Source organism: Corapipo altera, unplaced genomic scaffold (assembly GCF_003945725.1).
Source record: "Corapipo altera isolate COAL_440 unplaced genomic scaffold, ASM394572v1 46, whole genome shotgun sequence".
NCBI lineage: Eukaryota > Metazoa > Chordata > Aves > Passeriformes > Pipridae > Corapipo > Corapipo altera.
In genome coordinates, this window is record NW_020884883.1 from 11868435 (window position 1) to 11889182 (window position 20748).

The 20748-nt window shown below is 35.5% G+C and overlaps 1 protein-coding gene across 11 annotated transcripts in view; it reads right to left on the reverse strand.

Annotated features, from left to right (window-relative positions):
- Positions 1-418: 418 nt before the first annotated feature.
- FAM49A (family with sequence similarity 49 member A) overlaps positions 419-20748 on the reverse strand; it is a 53783-nt gene continuing 33453 nt past the window's right edge. For 4 of the 11 annotated variants that reach the window (XM_027641032.1, XM_027641034.1, XM_027641036.1 and 1 more), the window contains 10 exons: positions 19339-19418; positions 10558-10679; positions 9531-9636; positions 8637-8773; positions 8476-8553; positions 8088-8204; positions 7913-7992; positions 6024-6150; positions 3325-3446; positions 419-2589 (listed from right to left, as the gene is read on the reverse strand). In XM_027641032.1, coding sequence (XP_027496833.1) covers positions 2526-2589; positions 3325-3446; positions 6024-6150; positions 7913-7992; positions 8088-8204; positions 8476-8553; positions 8637-8773; positions 9531-9636; positions 10558-10679; positions 19339-19411 — 1026 coding nt within the window. In that variant the 5' untranslated portion in view covers positions 19412-19418 and the 3' untranslated portion in view covers positions 419-2525. Of the gene's footprint in view, positions 2590-3324; positions 3447-6023; positions 6151-7912; positions 7993-8087; positions 8205-8475; positions 8554-8636; positions 8774-9530; positions 9637-10557; positions 10680-19338; positions 19419-19606; positions 19687-20748 lie in introns of those variants that run through there. The other 7 variants (XM_027641037.1, XM_027641038.1, XM_027641033.1 and 4 more) reach the window with 6 other exon arrangements.

The following is a 20748-nucleotide window of genomic DNA, read 5'->3' on the forward strand; positions in this document are numbered from 1 at the left end:
TCTACACAGCTCTGCTTCCAAAAGCAATCCATTTGCACTTATCTTATGATTAAATCAATCATCCTCTGGTGACCTTATTGACTGTAAACACAAACCTGAGATGGCCACCATAGGCTAGGATGACTAATGTGAAGATATAAAAGTCACAGAAAAGAGACTCATGCCCTCAGCAATATCAACATTTTTCCCTTATCAAGATGACAGACAAGTGTCAAGAACTGTCAGAAAAAGACAGGAATTGTTTAAGTGACGTGAGGTTATACTATTCTAGCGTACAAATGAAACATCTTCAATGGTTTTAAAATAAAATATAAACTGGATACATAAATGTGAGACTACTGTATCACTGATCCAAAACATTAAATGAGGTATTTCGCAACCTGTTTATGTTGTCTCTAAACACAGGGAGTCCCAATGCTTACTGTACCAAACTTTTTATTATTTCAAACAAACTTCTGTACAAAAACATCAAAGCAGGCAAAGAAATTCTGTGACTTCAGCAAACAGCACATGACAACTCACGGAATGATTTAAGGTTTACACTTTTATTATACAAGTGACAAACAGCTTTTCTCTGGGCTACTTAAAGAGAAGACTTAATTGTTTGACAAATAATTGCAGGTAAGCATGTATTAACTTCAAAGCTCAACAGAATGATCTGTCATCCACCTAGATTCACCTAACTGGAAGTGACTATGAACAAAGCAAGATTTTCCCTAATATACATTTTTAAATGTCCTCCCATTAAAAATGGAGCTTGTAAACAGTGGATTTACTACTGGGAAAAAACAGTGTGATCATTGCTTCCAGAAAAAAAACAACAACCTAATGTGAGTGCTAATTCTGTTCCCGACAACAACACAGTGATCGGCTGCTGCAACTGCAGGCATGTGACAGGAATGCTGGAGATGTGGTGCTGCCCCGTATCACCACATGTATGAGTTGGCACCTGTGGGTTCTGATCAGGTCTGAGAAACCTCATAGTGGTTGTTCTGCTCAGAAATAAACTCTCAAGCCAATCCCTATTCCAGAGAACTTGTGATATTAATACTGTTTAAGAACTGAGTTCAATGATACAATTTGTCACAGTGCAGCCAAGTTTCAGCAGACCAAATGCATCTTCAAAGTCTCAAGGTAATGTTTTTAGAAGTGATATGTATGAAAATTCCAGTGAAAGCATACAAACCCTGATATATGTACACAGGAATAAGCAAACGTAAATCTGAATCTGTGCACAAGCACTGGAGTTTTCACACATATAATGCAAGCAAAGTACACAAAATCAAACACATTTTCGGAATGTGACCTCTGCAAAAATATGTACAGCAACTGCAGACCACCCAGAAGACACACTTAACAGAGCATGAGCACTTTGCTGCTTTTGGCAAAGTATTTCTATTCCATTTACTGGAAAATTTACTAGAAAGTAAGAACAAACAACGCAGCAAGGAACTCAACTCCTTGAAGTATCAATCACATCTCAAAAACCAATGAAGAGCTGTCAGCTGACAAATATTTCTGTGTTGACTCTGAATCATCTAATGAATAACATTGTAAGGAACTTGATAGAGTTCCTAGGAACAGCTCAGCTCTTAAATTTATATCATCCCTAGTTTGATAAGGCCAATTTGACACTAGGGAAATTTGCTGCTACAGACGAGTGTACCAGTTTAGATCAGCAAAAAAATTACTTACCAGCTAGAGCTGCCAAAGAGCTAATGTTCATTGTGATATACTTACACTGACAAACTCTTTCAGTTAAGTCAAGGCATTAGTATTTTCCCTTTTCTTTCTAAATCTAATAAAATTATACAGAATTTTCAAAATTTATCAGTGGTCTTCAAACACATTTACTGTTTATTTATATTGAATCTGAAAAAGGATATTAATTTCTTCAATTGTCGAAAGGTACATTATACTTAATTAAAAAGGTAAAATTACCTCTTTTCAATACATTTTTGGATGACAGCCAGCATATAATTCTTAAAATTAGGTGGCTCTCCACTTATTACAGGAAAGACAATGTGTTTTATGAGAGTGATGAACATTCAGGTATTCTCCTATTCATAGTAGTTTGATGAGATCCTAAAACTGACCAAAAAACTGCGCACATGTTCTTAAAACACATCCAATGAATTTTCCTTTTCCTCATATTAACTTTCTCTTTCTTTAAAGCTCCTTTTTTGTGGTACCTTTGACATTTCAGTTTATTTGATTTCCATTTTGTCTTCACTACTACTTAATTCTCTGATAGAGAAGGTGTTTAAGGATTAAAATGCACAGATAAACTGTCATAACTGAAGTATCTAAGTAAAAAAGTATTTTAAAGGTCAGAAGATAAAGCCTAGCATAAAACCAGGCTGCACTATATAAAGTCAGTCAGGTTATGAACAGATTCATATATTTTAGCAATGTGAAGAAAATGGTTATGTAAATACACACAAGTATTAACATCAAACTGTATTAAATTATGTAAACATACACATCTTCTGTGATCAATACAAACATCTACTTGTCTCAGGATACTACTGCAGCATAGCTCGAATTTGTTTTGAAGTAGATTCATCGTTCAGGTGTTTTGTAGTGAACCTAGAAATTACAAGTTAAAACAATATTTTATAAAATGAATGGGCATTAGGGAAGTCTGAAAACTTGAAGCCCCTTTTTGAAATCAGCACAGTTCAGTTTCACAAAGGAGGAATTTACATGTTTCACTGGAATTTAACTGGTAATAGTCTGGTGCTCTTCATCTTCTAAATACTCTTTGCAATAAATTATTCCCTTCTAAAAGATGGAGAATTGTGGCTAAATCCTGTTTTCTACCAATCTACAACACTGTCATAATTTGGGTCAAAATTATCTCCCTTTTTTTCCCAGTTAAAAGCCTCAAAAGAAGCAAAATCATGGAAAGACATAAGAAATATGGTAAATATTAAAAGTACTTAGGAATTCAGACTGACTTTTGGCATAATCTATTACTTAAAGCAGCTTTCTTAAATGTCCTGGGAAGACTGAAGAGCTTTATTGTTTTTTTTTTTCCAAGTTTGAGAAACAGAAATCCTACACTTGGCTTCTAAAATGTTCTAGTTGCTGGGGCATTTTATATAACAAATCTTAGCTTAGATACACTGTTGACAATATTTATAATCCTTGCTTATCCAACTGAAATGAAACTCAGAGAAATGAATGCTACTTAAGAAAACTCCAGGTAATGAAGGCAAACCTCAAAGGACAGTCTTAATAAATCAAGTTTCTAAGGTGAAGAGTCTTAATTATAAAGAGAGAACTTTCTAAGGCTGAATCACACAATTATTCCATACATACCTGAGAGCATTCAGAAGTCCTTCCACAGTGTCAGGTGGTTGTTCCTTTAAAACTTTTATGCATCCCTTCATCTGGGAACAGAAGCATGCCACTATTGAACAATAATATATGAACTGCACTAGCTGAAAACAAGGAAAAATTTCACCATAGACAGGCAGGGTTTTTTTCCTACTGAGTGTTAATGCTGCTTTACATGACACAATAAAAGCATTAAAACTTATTAACAATTATATCTAAGTTAAAAACCCAACTTTGGAGAAAATATCTCCTTTAATAAGCATTTGTAGAGAGTAAATTACATATCAAGTATATATATTTTCACTTGAACGTGATTTCTCCAATTCCAAGTTAGAAAAAAAAAATTAAGAACAGCTGATACAAGCTAAAAAAAAACGATTTGGGGAGTTCCATCTCATTGTTGTTAGCAACTATCAGAAGAGATGTTTTAACTTTGACTTTTATTTTTATGTTTGAAGACAAGGAAGTAATTTTCAGTATTCAGTTTTAGTTGTAAATTTAACTGGTGACATCTTATGATTAGTTTCATAACAAGGGGTTACAAATTTAATCTGAGATAAGAAGTCCATGATGTTGACTTTAAACACTACACTGACTGAACATCTTTGTGGAAACTGCAAAAAACAGGCTGAAACTCTGTCCAAATTTACAAAAAGGGAAATAAAGCAGAGAAAGCAGGGGTAGAACTCATTTGACCCACTGTACAGACTCCTTATCTATTCAATAGAGAGAAACAAGAAATCTCTCTAACCTATTCAGAATATACTTTTATATGTAATGAATTATGCCCCAGAAGTACCTAGTTCTTCCCACTGTTATGAAGACATCTAATATAGTTATCCAGAAATTAGTCTAGATGAATTCCATCTTATTCAAAATTACAGATAAATGCACGGTTGACTCAAGATCTGAATCTTCTGATTTTCCAGGTCACATTAGAGTGCTAAATCTATGCACCAGTATTTTCTTTGCAGTTAAAAGGCACCTCTGACTTATTAAGGAAGTGGTTGATGAAAAACTTAACTGAAGTCAGGGTCCATTTATTTGCCAACAAAAATTACTCAGAAAAGTAGTTCAGCCTCCTTGGCAGTGACCAGCCTAACAGACACTGATTACTGCTCAGTTGGCTCATTTCTACCTGGAAAGAATAACTAGCTTTGCAAATAGGAGATCAGATGAAATTCTCAGGGTAGCACCATGTGTTTTGAAGTGACGCCGCTACTGTTCCCAAACTAGAGACACTCAAGACTATATGTACATCACTCAGTAGAGTGTACACGTCCTGTCAGATCCCCTTCAAAGGAGATGAAAATTCAAACAGTTCTTTTTAATTTTTGTTAGAATCAGAATCCCTAGAACAGTCAAAAAGAGAAGCTATTAGGCTGCCTAAGCTAGGAGCCTGTAATTAACAGCTTGAAATACAGCCTCCAGTTTTGAAAGAGTAAGGAAAGGGTAATATACTCCACTGTCCCTGAAATTCTCTTGAAATGGCTCCCAAGAAGTGGGAGAAACAAATTGTTTTTCACAGTAAAACAAACTCATCATCTGAAATATTAGAAGATGTTTTAATTCGAGAAGAATCACTAAACTAATTAGTTTTAGTCAAGATTTGGGACCATGTAGTCATTAAAAAAAACCTGAGTCATACATCTCCCACTTCCCATTTACCTCTCCATAACTTTACTGCAAGATTACAGGGCTTTAGGATAAACGTGAGAAACAAAGTACACACACTGTATATTTGGTCCTATCAAAATTTCACTTGTGTTATCTCTGTAGGCAAGAAACTGAACTGGCAGTCAGGAAATCTGCATTCAAGTCCCACACTCTATCTGCTTCATGACCTTGAGCAGATCAATTCACCTCTCTGTGACACATCGTTCCCTCTGCACAGAGTCAAAAAGGAGATGCGGCAAAACACTGGTATCTGCAGAAGCAAAATGCTAATGAAGACCCAGGGTCATGGAGGGCAATAATATATATGTTTTTTCTTTTCTTTTGAAGCGGGCTGTCTTGTAAAGGGAAAGACTTGGCATCTTTTTTCATGAATAACGGATTATTTCTGCTGAAAGACGTCGTGCATAAGATTTAGGTTTGTAAAAACATGTAGAAAAAAATAAGAGTGCTTTTATTACATGTGCTTGCAGTTTTTGAAACGGAAAAATAAGGTTGATTTCCCTGTGACTGGCCATGCTAATGCCAAAACCAAAGGGTCATTATCAGCATTACAACAGTAACATTTCAGTTCTGCTACTTCAGATCTCACACAAAGCAGAGACAATGTCGAACATCTACTTATTTACAAGAGAACTACTGCCAAAGAAGAGCATTTCAGGGTCAATAAAATACGTGATTAAAAAAAAATTATGACCATGGACCATATTCCAGGGCAGATGTAATAAAAAATTATTTTAGTGTAACTATACACTTGGCAAGAAAGTAGAGCTAACAAAAAAAAAATTATTATCTGTATCTGGAAGAAAATGCAAATAAAAAAAATTGATCCTTATTTTACTTTCAAACAAACTGATGTATTAAAGTACACAGGTGAAGACAAATTCTAAATTTTGCCATCCAAAAGGAATTAAAATTATTTGTACCAAGTCATAAGCTCGTGCTGAAAGAGAGCTGTAGACTAGTATTCCCAAACCTACAGAGTATTAAAGAAAAGCATCTCTTACATCAATCTTTGATGTCTTTGAGAAAGCTCCCACAGGATGAACGTGATCATACAGAATAATAACTCCCACCATTACTCGCATGCAGAACATAAGGGTCTCTTCACTGGTGAATCTACTCCTATACTCTCTGGAAAACAGAATAAAAGAAACAAACAGTCTTGATTTTTTCTAGACAATTAAAAAAAATTAGACAGTGAGTGCCTGAAATCTGAACCAAAAGTGTATTTTAAGGGTGAAGATGCACCTTAGTAAGACTTCAAAGATCTTCGAGTATCATAAACCCTTGCCAATTTAGAAGAATGGTTAGAAAGCAAATAGAGAGATGCAAACCTCTGCTAATACTCATGCACAGTTGAGATCCTCACTTCACAAAATGAATGTGAAGATGGCTTCACAAAAAAGGTCATGAAATATGATGGAGACTGATCATACTTCTGTTTAATTTCAGAGACCCAACACACTGGAGTCCCAGTATGAAGTACCACTAGATAGGACTGGTCTGAATTAATTCCAGAGTTTTTCTCTGACTTTCCATAAGAGTATGAATGGCACTGTTAAGACAGCCCCTCTAGGCTGTAATCCCTGAAACCATTGTCAGGAAATGAAAAATGAACTGCAGCACAGAAAAATAGAAACTGGGAAAAAAATAAATTATCATATTTATTCTAATAAATATTATTTTGAGTATATAATACATAGATTTGTTTAGTGTCATTAATTTCAACAGAAAATTCATTTAAATATAAATTAATTTATAAATATAAATAATATGTAGAAATATTTCAATATAAATATCAATTTATTTTCAATACAAAACTTGATTTTTTCACTTAAACGACATTAAAAATATTAAAATCTGTACTACAGTACCTCTCAGTTTCCAGTTTGAACTTTTATTCTTACACAGCATCATAACATGAACAGATTTAAAGGCTACGACATTTTGATGTGGTAATGCTTGATTATCCCACAATTAGAATTAAATATCAGATAATCTTCTAGTAGATGAATCACAACTTTGTTTCTCTTCTTTGGCCAAAAAAAGAGCTGACACATAAGGCTACTTTTCAATTACTACTCCTACGATGTCCTGGGATTGTGAGATGAGTCCTGCCCCAATATATACTTCTCCAGAATTTTCATAAACAAACCTCAGAAATTCTGCCTTTTACATGGTGCCATGAGCAAACGATTCAAAGGCAGAAAACTCTACTTTGGCTCTATCTGGTATGTGTTTTCCACTAAAGAGACATCTAACCTAAAAAATACTCCGCTAAATGCACAGCAAAACAATAATAAACAACCCCACTGGCTATTAGCTACACCAGTAGATATGAACACAACTGTATAGCTGAATACATTCATATGAATGAAAAAATCATACAGCTGAATTTTTTCATATCTAGAATAAGATGGCTGCATCCAAAAAAATATCTACTTCAATGATCCTTGAAATAATCCTTGTGTATCATTTGCTAAAGCTCTGTGAGGAAGAGCCAAAATCTTGTCTCTGTGTGCTAATTATTGAGCAGCACGGGCAAACAGAAGCAGCAGTTGGCCTATGGGCCAGGCTAGACAAGACATGGACACTGAAGCCTATGAGTGCATGAGATTTCACTCATATTTTAAACTTTTGTTGAAATGCAGGCTGACCATGTAAGCTCCCTCGAACAAAACTCAATGCTGATTCACAAAAAACATCATAAGGTGGTTAAAACAGGAGGCAAGGCTTTCTAATACCAGGCTGTGCTCTGTGTACAAAAAGAGGTAACAGCTTAAGGTAAAGATACAGTTTTTATTGGAAAAAACTGAGATGCCCCAGGTGGCAACTTAAAACACAATACAGGTTTCTCTCATACAAACCCCCCAAGATTTAAGATAAAACTTACGGTGTTTCCAACATGACTTTACATACACTGGCCATAGTGCTTAGACAATCCGTCGTATTTTCAATTGGTAACGTTTTGTTCTGGAAGGTAAAAAAAGAAGTCCATGTTCAGTAAACCACCATGCAAAATTAAAATCAAGGATGCCTGTGTTAGACCTTTCTCCCCCATTACCTACTTCTGATACAAAATGTGTCGTTGCATTACTGAGTGTCTTCAGCATTGGTGTGGCTTCTGCATAAAACAGGGACATCCTATTGGCCATTTCATTGTTCACTTCATTCTCAATGTCTAGCTGATGAAAACAGGAGAAAAAATAGTCAGTAAAGCTCTTTAAATCTTGCCAGCAGCAAGAAAAAGATACAGTACATGTTCATGTCAGCAAGTAGATTGTTGCATGAATAGTTCCACTCTAATTACTTCATCCGGACTGCTGATTAACTCTCAGTGTGAAGGAGAGAACACGACAGCTAGCGAATCAAAAGCAAAAACTTTACTACAAATGGCATAAATGTATCCTGATAAATACCTCAGTGTGAGCAGGAGATCAGAGTTTATTTACTTACATGCATGTTGTTTATTCTGTTGCGACTTATTGTCCGCCTGTAATAACTGAAGTCATTCTGAATTGCTGGGTTTCTCATCTTTCAAGAAGACGAATAGGAAATAATCAGTTTTGGTTCAAAACACATGGCAAAATCAAAATGTATTAAAAGATTTTATTAACCTTAAGTTCATCAAAACGAAGAGTAAAATGTAATATTTCTGCAAACTCTTTTGCTAGAGCCTGTTCCCGTTCCAGGTGCTGAGTCGGAGTGTAAGGAGGGCAGGTCAGTGATTCCAGTAAGCTCTGCAGGGCTTTCTCTGAATATAAAATCAGAAGCACAAATTCTAGTCAGTCCACATTATGACAAAGTTTTAAGTGCATATCTAAATATACTACTTTTTAAGGGAAGGAACCCTCTGAACATGCAGAGCCCTAATAGAAATGCTTTTTCTTACTATCCTAAAGTGAGAAACATTAGTCAAAGTCAGAGCCTCTTCAGGTTCTGCCATTTTCTCTTCATTTTGTATCACTGAGCTCTTTTCCCTTTATCTGGGATCCCTATCAAGAATTCTAGAGGAACCATTTTTCTTGCATTCAACTCTTATATTCATTTAAGATATTCAGCTCTTTCTCTTTCATCTTCCCCAATTAGCCATCAGCTCAGTATAGATTATTCTGGCATCTCTGTTACTAAAAGTGTACTCCTAGGCACTGATAGCAATATAAATCAGCTCTTGTGGCTATAATTACCAGCATAACTCAAAAAGTGAAAGACGGAGTTAGCAGGATGCTGTAGAATTCCCTTGCATTGGGAGCTCTCCCACTTCATACATATATTCTTGCAAACTTTTTTCTTCCAGTCCTAATTCAAAGAGTAATTATATAATTTTTTGTGTTTATAGAGATGACAAAGTTAAATTAAGATTAAAAATATGCCTTGACAAATGTAATGCAGTTAAATGCTGATATCAAACAGAAAGAATATTAGTTCTTTAAAAGTCTGTGTATAAAGAAAGTTTCTATTTTTCTATATATAAATAACCTATTAAACAAACATACTAAAACAGGGCTCACCTAATCTGAGTGAAAACTCATAAAACCGCTTCAGCCTTACAACCAGAGGACAGACTGAATTCCATGCTTTTTCTTGCAACTGGATATCATTGGGATTTTGTATTGCCTGAAATGAAAATATTACTGTAAAGAACTGTGATAAACAAATAACAAGCAAAAGGTAGTCTGTAATTTTTCTACATTATTTTAAAAAGTAAGTATTGTAAAACATAGAACAATTCTGAGAAATTATATTACATAGGAACAGAAAATTAATAAGTAAAAAAATACCATGTTTTTCCACCTTCCCTGTCCCCCTGTAACATAACGATTTAAAATCATTCATTACAGTGCACCACTGACATAGGGAAACATGCTCTAGTGTATTCTCTTGGGAACAAAACTATTGTAAAAGCACCAGGTAAAAAGCCTTTTATATGACTACTGGTTACAGAAGTAGCCTTTTATTCAAGGTTTTGGTGATTTTGAGATCTTCAACACGTTGAAGTTCTTAAGTAATCAACAGCTCACAGTAACAGTAACTGCAAAGCTGATGCAGGAAAAGGTTTGGTCACCTGAGTTTGTAAGTTACAGTTCAAAACTGTACTTCAGGACCAGTTTCACAGAATAAAGTAGATGTAAGGTTAAAATTTACTGTGGTTCATTATTCCACTTACACAGAAGAACAACTACTCTTGTCATGTATTATTTAATTAAATACATCCAAGTATTATTTCTTCCATGTCCTCAACTTCTCTACCAGGAGATACATGAAACAGGGTATATAAAATGGTGTTTCTTAAAGTGAAAAATAATTACTAATTACTAACAGAAAACCTAAAAGAAGTTCCAACAGCCATCATTTAATGACTTCACATTAGGCATTTATATTGAATATTATGCATAATCTGTAACGTATTTTATAGATACAATTTTAATGAGACTTTCATATAAATTCATTCAATGTCCTTGGATAGAGAACAGAAGCTAGGAACACATTGAGTTTTGCTTGATTTTGCTTCCAAAGAACTCTCATTAACAAACATACATCTCTAATTTCTTGTCCTGCTCCTTTGTAAGCCTGAAGGTCTGCAAGCATACTTTCCGAGTCCTGTAAAACTGCACTGATCTGATTCCATACCTCCCTTTCTCCATCTGTGGGCTGTGCATCTATAGAAACAGAAAAGCAAAATGCACAAAGTCAAAAGGAAGCTGCAATACAAATGGCAAGATTACTCAGTTCTACTTAACACTATATCCAGCTTGACTATGAGTAACTCCATACTGATGTAGATTTTTTTTTAATATACAATTATACTGCATTGCCATTCTGCTAACATCCAAGTCTCTGCCTTTTATAGCAAGGAAGGAAAAATAGTACAGTTTTTGTATGCTCTGGCTCATAATGCCTCTTCTCAAAATGCAGCATTTTAAAGAGCAGCAGTATCATAAAGCAATGTTATTAGAAAATAGGATAACGCATCAGTCCCTCTCTTTTATGAGCTCCACAGCTCAATTACAAAGAATTGTTCACTTTTCTTGCAGCTTGGGGATAAAATCAGGTCTTTCAATGGACAGAGCAGTGGGATATTACTCCACTTTGACTTTGCTCTGGGTTTCCTTAACTAGGGTAATTTATTTCTCCTTTTGTAAAACACAGATACGCTACTGTTAAAAATACATTTTTTCTCAGTATGCCAGAGATCATTTCTGTCACTAAAATAAATCCAGATCTGCCAATAATCAGTTTTCAGGGTGGGAGTGACCTGTAGACCTTTATTGTTCAGAGGAATGACATTTGAAAGTAGATCAATTTTCCCATTCAAATCTAATCCTATAGGATTTACACAGCAATGTGACACCAAGGAGTGATGTTATGACCAGAACATAGGCATGTTAGACAAGGTAGAGATCTTCTGTCTTCTTTTGCTTTAAAACATAAAGATGACAAGCACTGACCAAAGACTAGATGACCTATATATGGGATTGTAGTCAGTATGTGTAGGAACAATGACATTGTCCTAGCAGATTTCTACAGAGATACAACTATTTTTTTTTTTTACTTAGTTTTGTATTAGCTTGTAAAGACAGAATTTTAATTTTTAGGGAAGAAAAAAATTACTTTGAAGGTGAATCTTAGAACTCAGTGACTATTTGTCTGAATTAAAAGGAATGAGATAACTTCAAAACTCATCAGTTAAGACGAGCTACAGTACACATCTCTACATTACTAGACAAGAATTATTAAAAATACTTTTTCTATTTAGTCTTATCGCTCTTCTTAAGACAACAGACACATTTTTATACCCATGTATCAGTACAGGATTCATTTACCCAGCCCCCATCAGAAGCAAATGAACCAGTTCACATTGGAGTGTATGGAAAGAACAGTCACCCTCTCCATGATGTTTCAGGTGAGGATAATTTGTTTAGATGTTTCAAGTTATCTATGGACCTTGCATGAATGGGACACAAATGGCTGAGATTTACATGTCTGTAGTTCTGAAGCAACTAGCACATAAAATCTTTCCTATATTCCTATGACATCATGAGTACCATGAGACTGGCCACATAAAACAACATTGATTTGACTTTTATTCTGGAAGTTTTCCTTAATCTTATTTAAAAAGTGAAAGCAAACATAAGCTGGGCTTACTTAGCTGGGTTTTATAGCCAAAATACTTCATGTGACTAAAAAATTCCATTATCTTTCAAAAAGTGAGGGAAAGTAGCATTACAGGGAAAAACCCCACAGGAAAATCCCATCTGGATGTTGAACCAGTTATCAGTTACATTAAGTTTACAGTGTTCCAGACTGGTTCTTTCCTCAAGCTGCAAGAAATCTCAGGTATACACAGGAAGGGGTCTGTCACCTTGTGATAAAAAAGCAAAACAGAAGACCCTTCTGAATTTAATGAGGAAAGTGGTGATCTTACTAAGCAGCTACCAATCATATAACAACAGAGTAGGGAAAGGTAAGAGTTGCACATAAATCAGTATCTGTATTTTAATAGTTAAATAAAAGTTAATTAAAATAACATTTTCAGTGAATACTAACACCAAAGAGAACAAATAACTTGATAATGCAGCTCATGAATGTAAAATTTGCATGTGAAGCATGTTGTTAACCTTGTTGGTTAATAAAGTACTTCTATGTTACTTTTCACAATTTCTTTGCTTAAAAAAAAATTAGTGCCTAAGAGGGATGCTATAGATTGCTCAGCACTTTTGGACTTCAAAATGGCCTTTAGTTACACCCTTTATTGTAAATATTTTTCAAATTTATCTTTTGGAGTTGGGGAAGGAGGAATATTTGAAACTCATTGAGCTTTCTGTAGTATCACAGCACCTGGGGAAGTAGGAGCAAGAGGAAGGTAGGTATGTGGGAGATGGGAAAGAAAGAGAAGGGAGAGGAATAGGGCTGCAAAGGCTACAGAGCAACAGGTTTAGCTTGCATTTGCAGAAGCTGTTTATATTTATGCTGGAAATGTTTAGCTTAAAAATAAGGTAGGGAGGATGATTCAGGCTTTTAAAAAAAAACATGCATCTTATTTATGAAATACATGTTATGCAAACAGATGTTCTGAAAAGACTATGGCCATGTTTCAAAAGGGATTTTACATGAAGATCCTGCCAAAAATGGTCAGCTAAATTAACTTCAATGGATCACTTTGAAAACAATTTTATCTTACTGTCAACAACAACAATAAAAACAGCAACAAGAACTAAAAGGAATAGAGACTTCATGGCAGATTTTGGCTTTTAAAACCGGCTTTCTATTCCAACGATACCAAAGCCTGTTTCTCTGTTCTGAACTAAAAAATGCCAGTCCTGAATCACTGTATGGGATCACTGCCTGGCAGCGCTCACCACTTATCCTCATGCCACCACAGAACCAGCACACACTTAAGCAATCTGAGCCCATTTATAAATAAAACCACTGCCACTGACTAACTCATGCTGGATGCAGGCCTTCTTAGTAATAAGCTAATGACCAGACTTTGATTTCAAGTCTGAGTTTTTGGAGTACTCATGAGTAGCATTCAGAGCATGCTGTCTTTAATAAGATAAAATAGAAAGCCCTTTTACCTCCCTTTGGCCAAATATTTCTAATGTGAACACTAAACCCAACAACTACATGAATCCCAGTAGAGGTCTGAATCTTCCATATACAGATTCTATCAGTAAAATTTCAAAATTTTAGCTCTGGAGAGAAATGCAGTTCTATTGGCTCCATCAGAAATAACCAGGACATGATAATTCATCCCTTCCTCATGCTCTCTTTCACCTTCATGGTCTGTACCATGTTTTGGATGGCACTTTGCATTTCATAAAAACAAGGAGGAAAGCTGGATCCAACACAATCCATTTGTAGATGCATTAAGTATTTCAGGTGAATGGTCAGGCATGAAAGTGGGATCTTCATTATTTTCTTCAAAAAATACCTGTCATTTGTTTCAGAAAACCCCTCCAGCAGCGCGAGGTATCTATCTCATCCTTCACCAAATGTGCATTAGAAACTGCTAGGGAGGTAAGACAGTTGTACTCATAGGACCAGATTAAATATAGAAAGGATATGAAGCCTTTATCAGTACAAAATGAAGGATAACAGTATCTCAGTAATTAATTTTAGTGAAGAGATAACAAAACAGTACTAAAAGAAGCACTTCAAACTCACACACCCTTTCTCAATCTGAAATGCAGACCAAAAGCTCAGAAGTTTATTCCACTCTCAGGTGGTTAAGAAGATTCCCACTGAGGATGGTTAGTGCTTCTATTTCAGTGAATATGGAATCATATTTGTCATAAAAATACCATACCCTTCTGACCTCAATACCACAGTAAAAGAAAGTGAGTTAAACAAGAGCTCTCATAGGCTCTGCTTTCAGCTTTTCATGTCATCTGCTGAAGGTGGCCAATAATTCCATCAGCCAGCCAGTTAAGAGAGCAGTACACATATTTAACTGCATAATGCTAAAGTCCTATTTCAAGTTTGTAACCATGACAATATTTTTTTCCATGCCAATTTGGCACAAAATTAGATGAAAAACTCCTAGAAAAGAGCAAAGGCATTACAACTACAGTGAGTAATACACTTTAGAGGGTACCAGAACCTTCTATACTCCATATATTAAAAAACCCTAGTACTGGACAGCACCAGTACCCTATCCAGGCTACAATGGGTTCTTGAATTTTATCCTACAGGCAGAGTGCTGTGCCAAGGACGTCAGCGCCAGGCTCAGCTCTGTGGTGGACATGGAATGGACACCCAGCCTCTCTCCAGCTGAGCTGTAGCTCCTGCTTAGGGCATTCTGCACAGGAGGTGAGTGTAACTTTCTGCAGGCTGGGTCCAGATCATATCCCCAGTCTTGCTGCCTGTGCAGTAAGGGTATTAATTAATATCCTATTATGTCTAAAGTGGGCAGTTGTTTTGCTGCCAGACATGTGCTAATAATAGACCCTTTTAATCATACATGAACAATAACTGAAAATTTCATGAATCATTCTAGGGATGGGGGGGAATCTTAGAAAATAAGAATCATGGGGGCTATGAGAGGGATTAAATTAGGATCAGGTAACAAGCCTACCCAGCTAACATTTAAGAAAAAAAGGAACCTGCTCACACTAAGGTTAGAGAGTTTGGTCTTATAAAAGGTATTTGAGGAGAGGATGGGACTGTAGATGTCCCTTAAGGACACCTCCTCTCAATAATCTATAAGCTTTAGTCTTTTAGATTCAAAATAAATTGTTGTTGCCTCAAACTCCAAATTATTTCCAAGAATTCATGTGGAATTATTTGTTTACTCTGCCTGAAAAAGGTAGCAGTAATTTGACAATAGATTTTCTGCAAAAAAGAGCAATTGTAAGCTGCTATGCAAAGAGCTCAAATACCCAGAATTCATCTATCTGTGACTAATTTAAATAAGGTCAACATCTAAAGAACAAAACAGTTCTTGAACTGACAAAATCCATTTCAACAGAATTCACCCTGTGGGCTTGTGAAATCCTGAAATCCAGGACTCTCAAGACCTGCCAGGCACTCTCTCTTCCTAACATTATTTTTCAAGTTGAGAGCTAAGAAGAACTTAAGGTAAAGTAAGTGGTACATAATCAAATCCAATAGGTAGCAGTTTGATTAAAAATACCCACACCAAGATCCCAGTATAAAACAGCCATACAGTGCCCTTTCCAAGAAGCATGAAATTCTTTTTCCTTATGTAAACCTTTCAGTGGACCTTAAAAAGAGTAATTTGGCTAAATACATATAGTTTGCAATTCACCTCAAAGAAAAGGCTTTTCCACCTGCATAGGAGAACACTATTCCCCACATGCCCACAATTCCCATTTCTCATTTGCTTTCAAGGCTGGATTGAATGTTTCTTCAGATTGCTTCTTGCACAGATCCAGAGTAACTGCCTAACGCTAAAATTAATACTGGGGAGCAAACAGAATTGCTTTTGCTATACAACATTAACTAAAATGAATGCTGGATTCAAGTTTTTTCAGGTATGACCATGGAGTTACAAAACCTGGTTCCCAATTTGGATTGAAGAATAATGTCAGCAACAGGTGTCAAAAGGAATTACAACTGATGATGTGGACAGCTGCAGGAAAGCAGTGGAAAAGAGATGATTTTAAAGCTTTTTTTTTTTAACCTAAACTTTTCTAGGGAAAAATTAAAATAGCTATTAAAAATAAAAAAACAAAACCAAAAAAACCAACAACAAAAAATGGAAGATGAAATTTTGAAACTTACTTCTTTTTTTTTCATGATTCCTTCCCATTTTCAAATATAGCACAAGGCAGAGTTTGAAAAAGTAACAGAATACATTGAAAAAACTTAATTTTTCTAAGTGTTCCTGTTTCTACCTGCCCATTTTTCAAGACCTCAAGAATTCCTTAGAACAGATGCTGAAAGGTTAAATATGAAAAAATCCGTCTGGTGAAAAATATGCAAGAGCAAAGTGAGCACGCAGCTGATGAAAAGCAACTTGCCACTAAGTATATTTTAAACAAACAAAAACCCATAATGGAATTTTTCAAAAGATGCAAGTTTGTTCTCAAATGTTTCAGCAAAACAGAATTTTGCTCTGGGGAAGGGTAATTAACAAGAAAATAAATTAATTTTTGTTGCACAGAACGACTCATCCTTGCCTCTAAAATTTGTTAGTTAAGGATAATAAGGGAAAATAACAGAATAAAAAGCTACTATACTGACATAGGCTATCGATAATAAATAAAATCCAAACCATAAATAAATCTAAATCCATACAAGTGCTTGCCATCCTCTCCTGCATTTCTGTTCCCATCCATGTGCCACTGCTAGGGCTCCTCCAACCACACCATCATCCTCATCACCCTGACCTGACTGGACGAATACTTAGTAGATGGGGGAGAGAGGTAAAGTGGTAATTTGGTGGGGTCTAGTTCTTAGTAAGTTAATTTTCCCACACAGCTGTCATTCATGATGAGTGCAATCATGTGTTTGTTCATCTCAATTTTAGCACAAGGATATGAGACCATGTAGCCAACCATCACCCATGGGATGACCCCTTTGGGAACAGCACAGATTAAATCAACTGTCAAATGAAGTTGACACCTTAATGTTATTTTCCCACTTTCTTTACATAAACACATTAAAGCCTCTGCTTTTTTGAGGCACATAGACATATTGTATCTCTTCTTCCCCTGCCTAAGAGAGAGAAGGCTGTTTCTTGCTTTTTAAGCAGTATTTGTGTGGCACATTTTATACGTAGCAGGGAGTATGTCACACCCCCTCCTTTCAGACACAATACATACCAAATGAAGAATAGCAAAAAAATGCCAGGGTAGGAGAATCCAAAATCTCTGTAAACATTTCAGAAGCAGTGCTGACATATTTACTTTGAGATTTAAGCTCCTGCCTAATGAAAAAGTGCACAAAACCTAGAAAGCAATATGCTGATGCAAACAATGAATACAGTAAATCTGCTCAGCATACCCCTCATCCTCCAAATTGCCAACTGAAGTGACCATTTTCATCCATGAGCTCAAACTGACAGCTCAGGTCACAGAAAGTCACATGTCCAGCAAGCACACACCACACACACCACACACACCAGACTCTGAACTACATCCACTGAGAGCATCCTTTTGCACTGTAAGATGGTCAATTAAAGGAGACCAAAGCACACAACCACAGCCATCTTCAGTCACACCCCTTTGACCCAATACAGATTTTGTGTCAATAAAAACCTCCAGGACTGTATTTCACAGGAAAAACATTTTAAACTTCCACTCATGAGCACCAAACCCACGAAAATTTGGAGGTGACAGTTTCATTCCTCTGCATGTAGTTGTGCCTGACTAGTGTGCACTGACCACTGGACCTTCCCTGGGAGAGGGCACTTCAACACATTCAGTCCTTGGACATGTGCCTTTAGAACAAAAACCAACCTTCACTGCCAAGGCAACAAACCTTATATTTTCCCCTCTCATCACCACCTCTACCAAGGCTTCCCACTGCCAGACCACCTCTTTCCTGCAGCCTGGGTCAGGAACACTTTCTTATCGTCCAGGCCACAGTGGGGCTGATTAAATCTGGAACCTCAGATCAGCTGAAAACTTCCACAGTACCTTGGCAAAGCCACAGAGCACAAGGCCTTCAAAAGTTTGATTAAAAAAAAATAAAATTAAGTGGTGGTTTGGATAAAGTTCGTCATCCTAGGATGATAATACAATTTTCAAGTGATACAGACAGTGGAGGGGGGATACATGGCTCACAGTACCTTGTCCTAAACCCAAACTAACCAATTAACTTTTTTCATCAATTAAAAATGATTCTTCATAATGAGGTTATTATGATCTAGATGAGAAGATATGAACACAGTTACAGTCATACACCCTAGCTGACTTTTTGAAGCAGTGCTTCAGAGTGCAGACACACACATACACTCAGAATGTGTCAGTTCCTTTTTTCAGAATAATTCAGGAATAAATAACGAAAGAACAAAACTATTTCAAGATGATAAAATATGTGTTTAAACACCCAAAATGCTCTCTTAAACCAATGCTACAAAAGAAAGTTATTTTAAAGACACTGGCTTTTCTCAAATTTTTTAATTTTTTTTTTAGAAGAGAGGTATTAAGAGACAAAACATCACACATTGTTAGTGTTTTAAATAAAAAGCATTTCATGTATGCAGTGAAGAAAGATTAAAGCCATATTAAAGGATTTTATGAGAATGTCTAGAAGTACATGCAGGGATAATATAATCAGCAAAAGTGAAACAGCTTTGAATCAAATATAGACATGACAAGGAAATTAGAATGCCGTTCTGCAAACTCATAACCATGCAATTAAGAGAGATGCAATCAAGTGCATACACTTTGACCCCTTTACTATTTTTTAGAAACTATAATCCCAGTTAAATCATCACTGAACCAACCAAAATAGTTACACCCCAACTGCTTATATTTTTTCAGCTTTTTATTTCAAATAGGTATTTCCATTCAAGGAAAAATCATAATTTTTTTTAATCCTGATTTGTTAAAAAAAGCCAAGGCTGAGTTAACTCATATGTAAATTTAACAATGGTTCATAAACGTTTTGAATTTAACTGAAGGTAAGGTTTTACTTTGCATATCTACCTTTCTGTCCCTTTCTCTGCTCAGAATGAATTGAAGGAATTTTGTATGGTTCTTTAAATATCAAAAAGCAGTATTCTACTGAAGTGTAATTTGATTTGTTTGCAAATCCCTTTTGAATTGCTTTATGATGCATGAGCACATGCAGTTTATTAGGAAATAATAAGCAAAGAAGGCAAGCCAGGCAAGAAGCTTTGCTCACTTTCAAAGTCAAGGAAAAAATTTGGCCCCTGATCAAGCTCTGTGCAAGTGAGAACTTTTAAAAGATTTCCCATTTGGTTCCTGAAAAATAGAAAAGGAAGAGAAAAGGAGTCCTGAGTGAACAAGTGATTTTAGAGACAAGGACTTGGACAGATTGGTTGTGGTGGAAAATACACACTCTAAGCAATCAGATATTAAAAGTTTTTCCTCAATTTGCTGTTAAGTCAGGGAAAAGAATCTCTCATTGTCTTGTAATTGTTTGAACTTACTTTCAAAATCCAGGAAAAAATGTGGATAGTTTTCAATTTCCCTGGTAAGGACCTTAAGAAGATTACCCATCCCAGCAAACCTAGTAAATGCAACAAAATCGTAAACAGTTATACACATAAACACAGAATGCTACAGCTAAAGGCTTGACACAGTCTGCATCATATATTCTACACTTTGTCACATTCTGGACCATGAGAAACATTTTGATGGTCAGTTCTGTGGTATTTATAAGTAGTGAAAGAAAGAGGAAAATCTTGGACAAACACAGAAATAATTCCAGTCAACAAATGGAAATTTAAACTTCCATATAACATCCCAGAATATTAACAGGTATTTATAAGTTTATTTACTTAGCAAGAGAAACAAACTCAGAGCTACATATCTATTTGTAAATCCTCTAAATTGCTGGATTCTTTATTAGTGAACACCATTTTAAAGTAAAAACTGAGGTCTTAATACTTGTCCTAGGTTCCTCAGCATAAATCCATGTTATTTTAAGAAAATAACCCAATTTAAGAAAAAAAATCTGTTTCCAATCAGCAAGATTTTATAAAATATTACTGCAACAATCTATCACAAAGAACAGCTCTTTTCAACTTTTAAAAATGCATGTATGCATTAAAAAAAAAAAAAAAGAAAAAAAGAGGAGGTTCAAACTCTATCTTTTTATCTGTTATTCCTATCTTTTATCATCTTGGAAGTCTTTGCATGTCAAGTTATGAAAAACTCCCAAAAGGAAAAGTGACCAATTCTTAAAAAAGGAAGTCTCTATGAAAGATAAGTAGGAAGGAGATTTGAAGAAAAGTTTTTTACCAGTAAAGTCCTTAAGAAGATAAATTATTCTAAAACTATGCAGAAGTAGAGCTTTCTTGGTCAAACTTAAACTTTTTGTCAGAAGAGAGAATAATTAAACCATGAAAAGCACATATAGGGACAAAGAGGTTTGCCTGGAGGGATGTAGGAAAATGTAATTTTAGATTTAAAATGCAGGTTGAAAACTGATTTTTGCCTCAAAGATAAATATTCTCAGTACTCTATGCCATAGCTCTTGGGGCTCAGATCTGATGTTCATCTGTGATTCAGTTTAACTCTTTTCCCACTTAAGAAATCAGACCACAAAAAATTATTCTAAGCATGTACA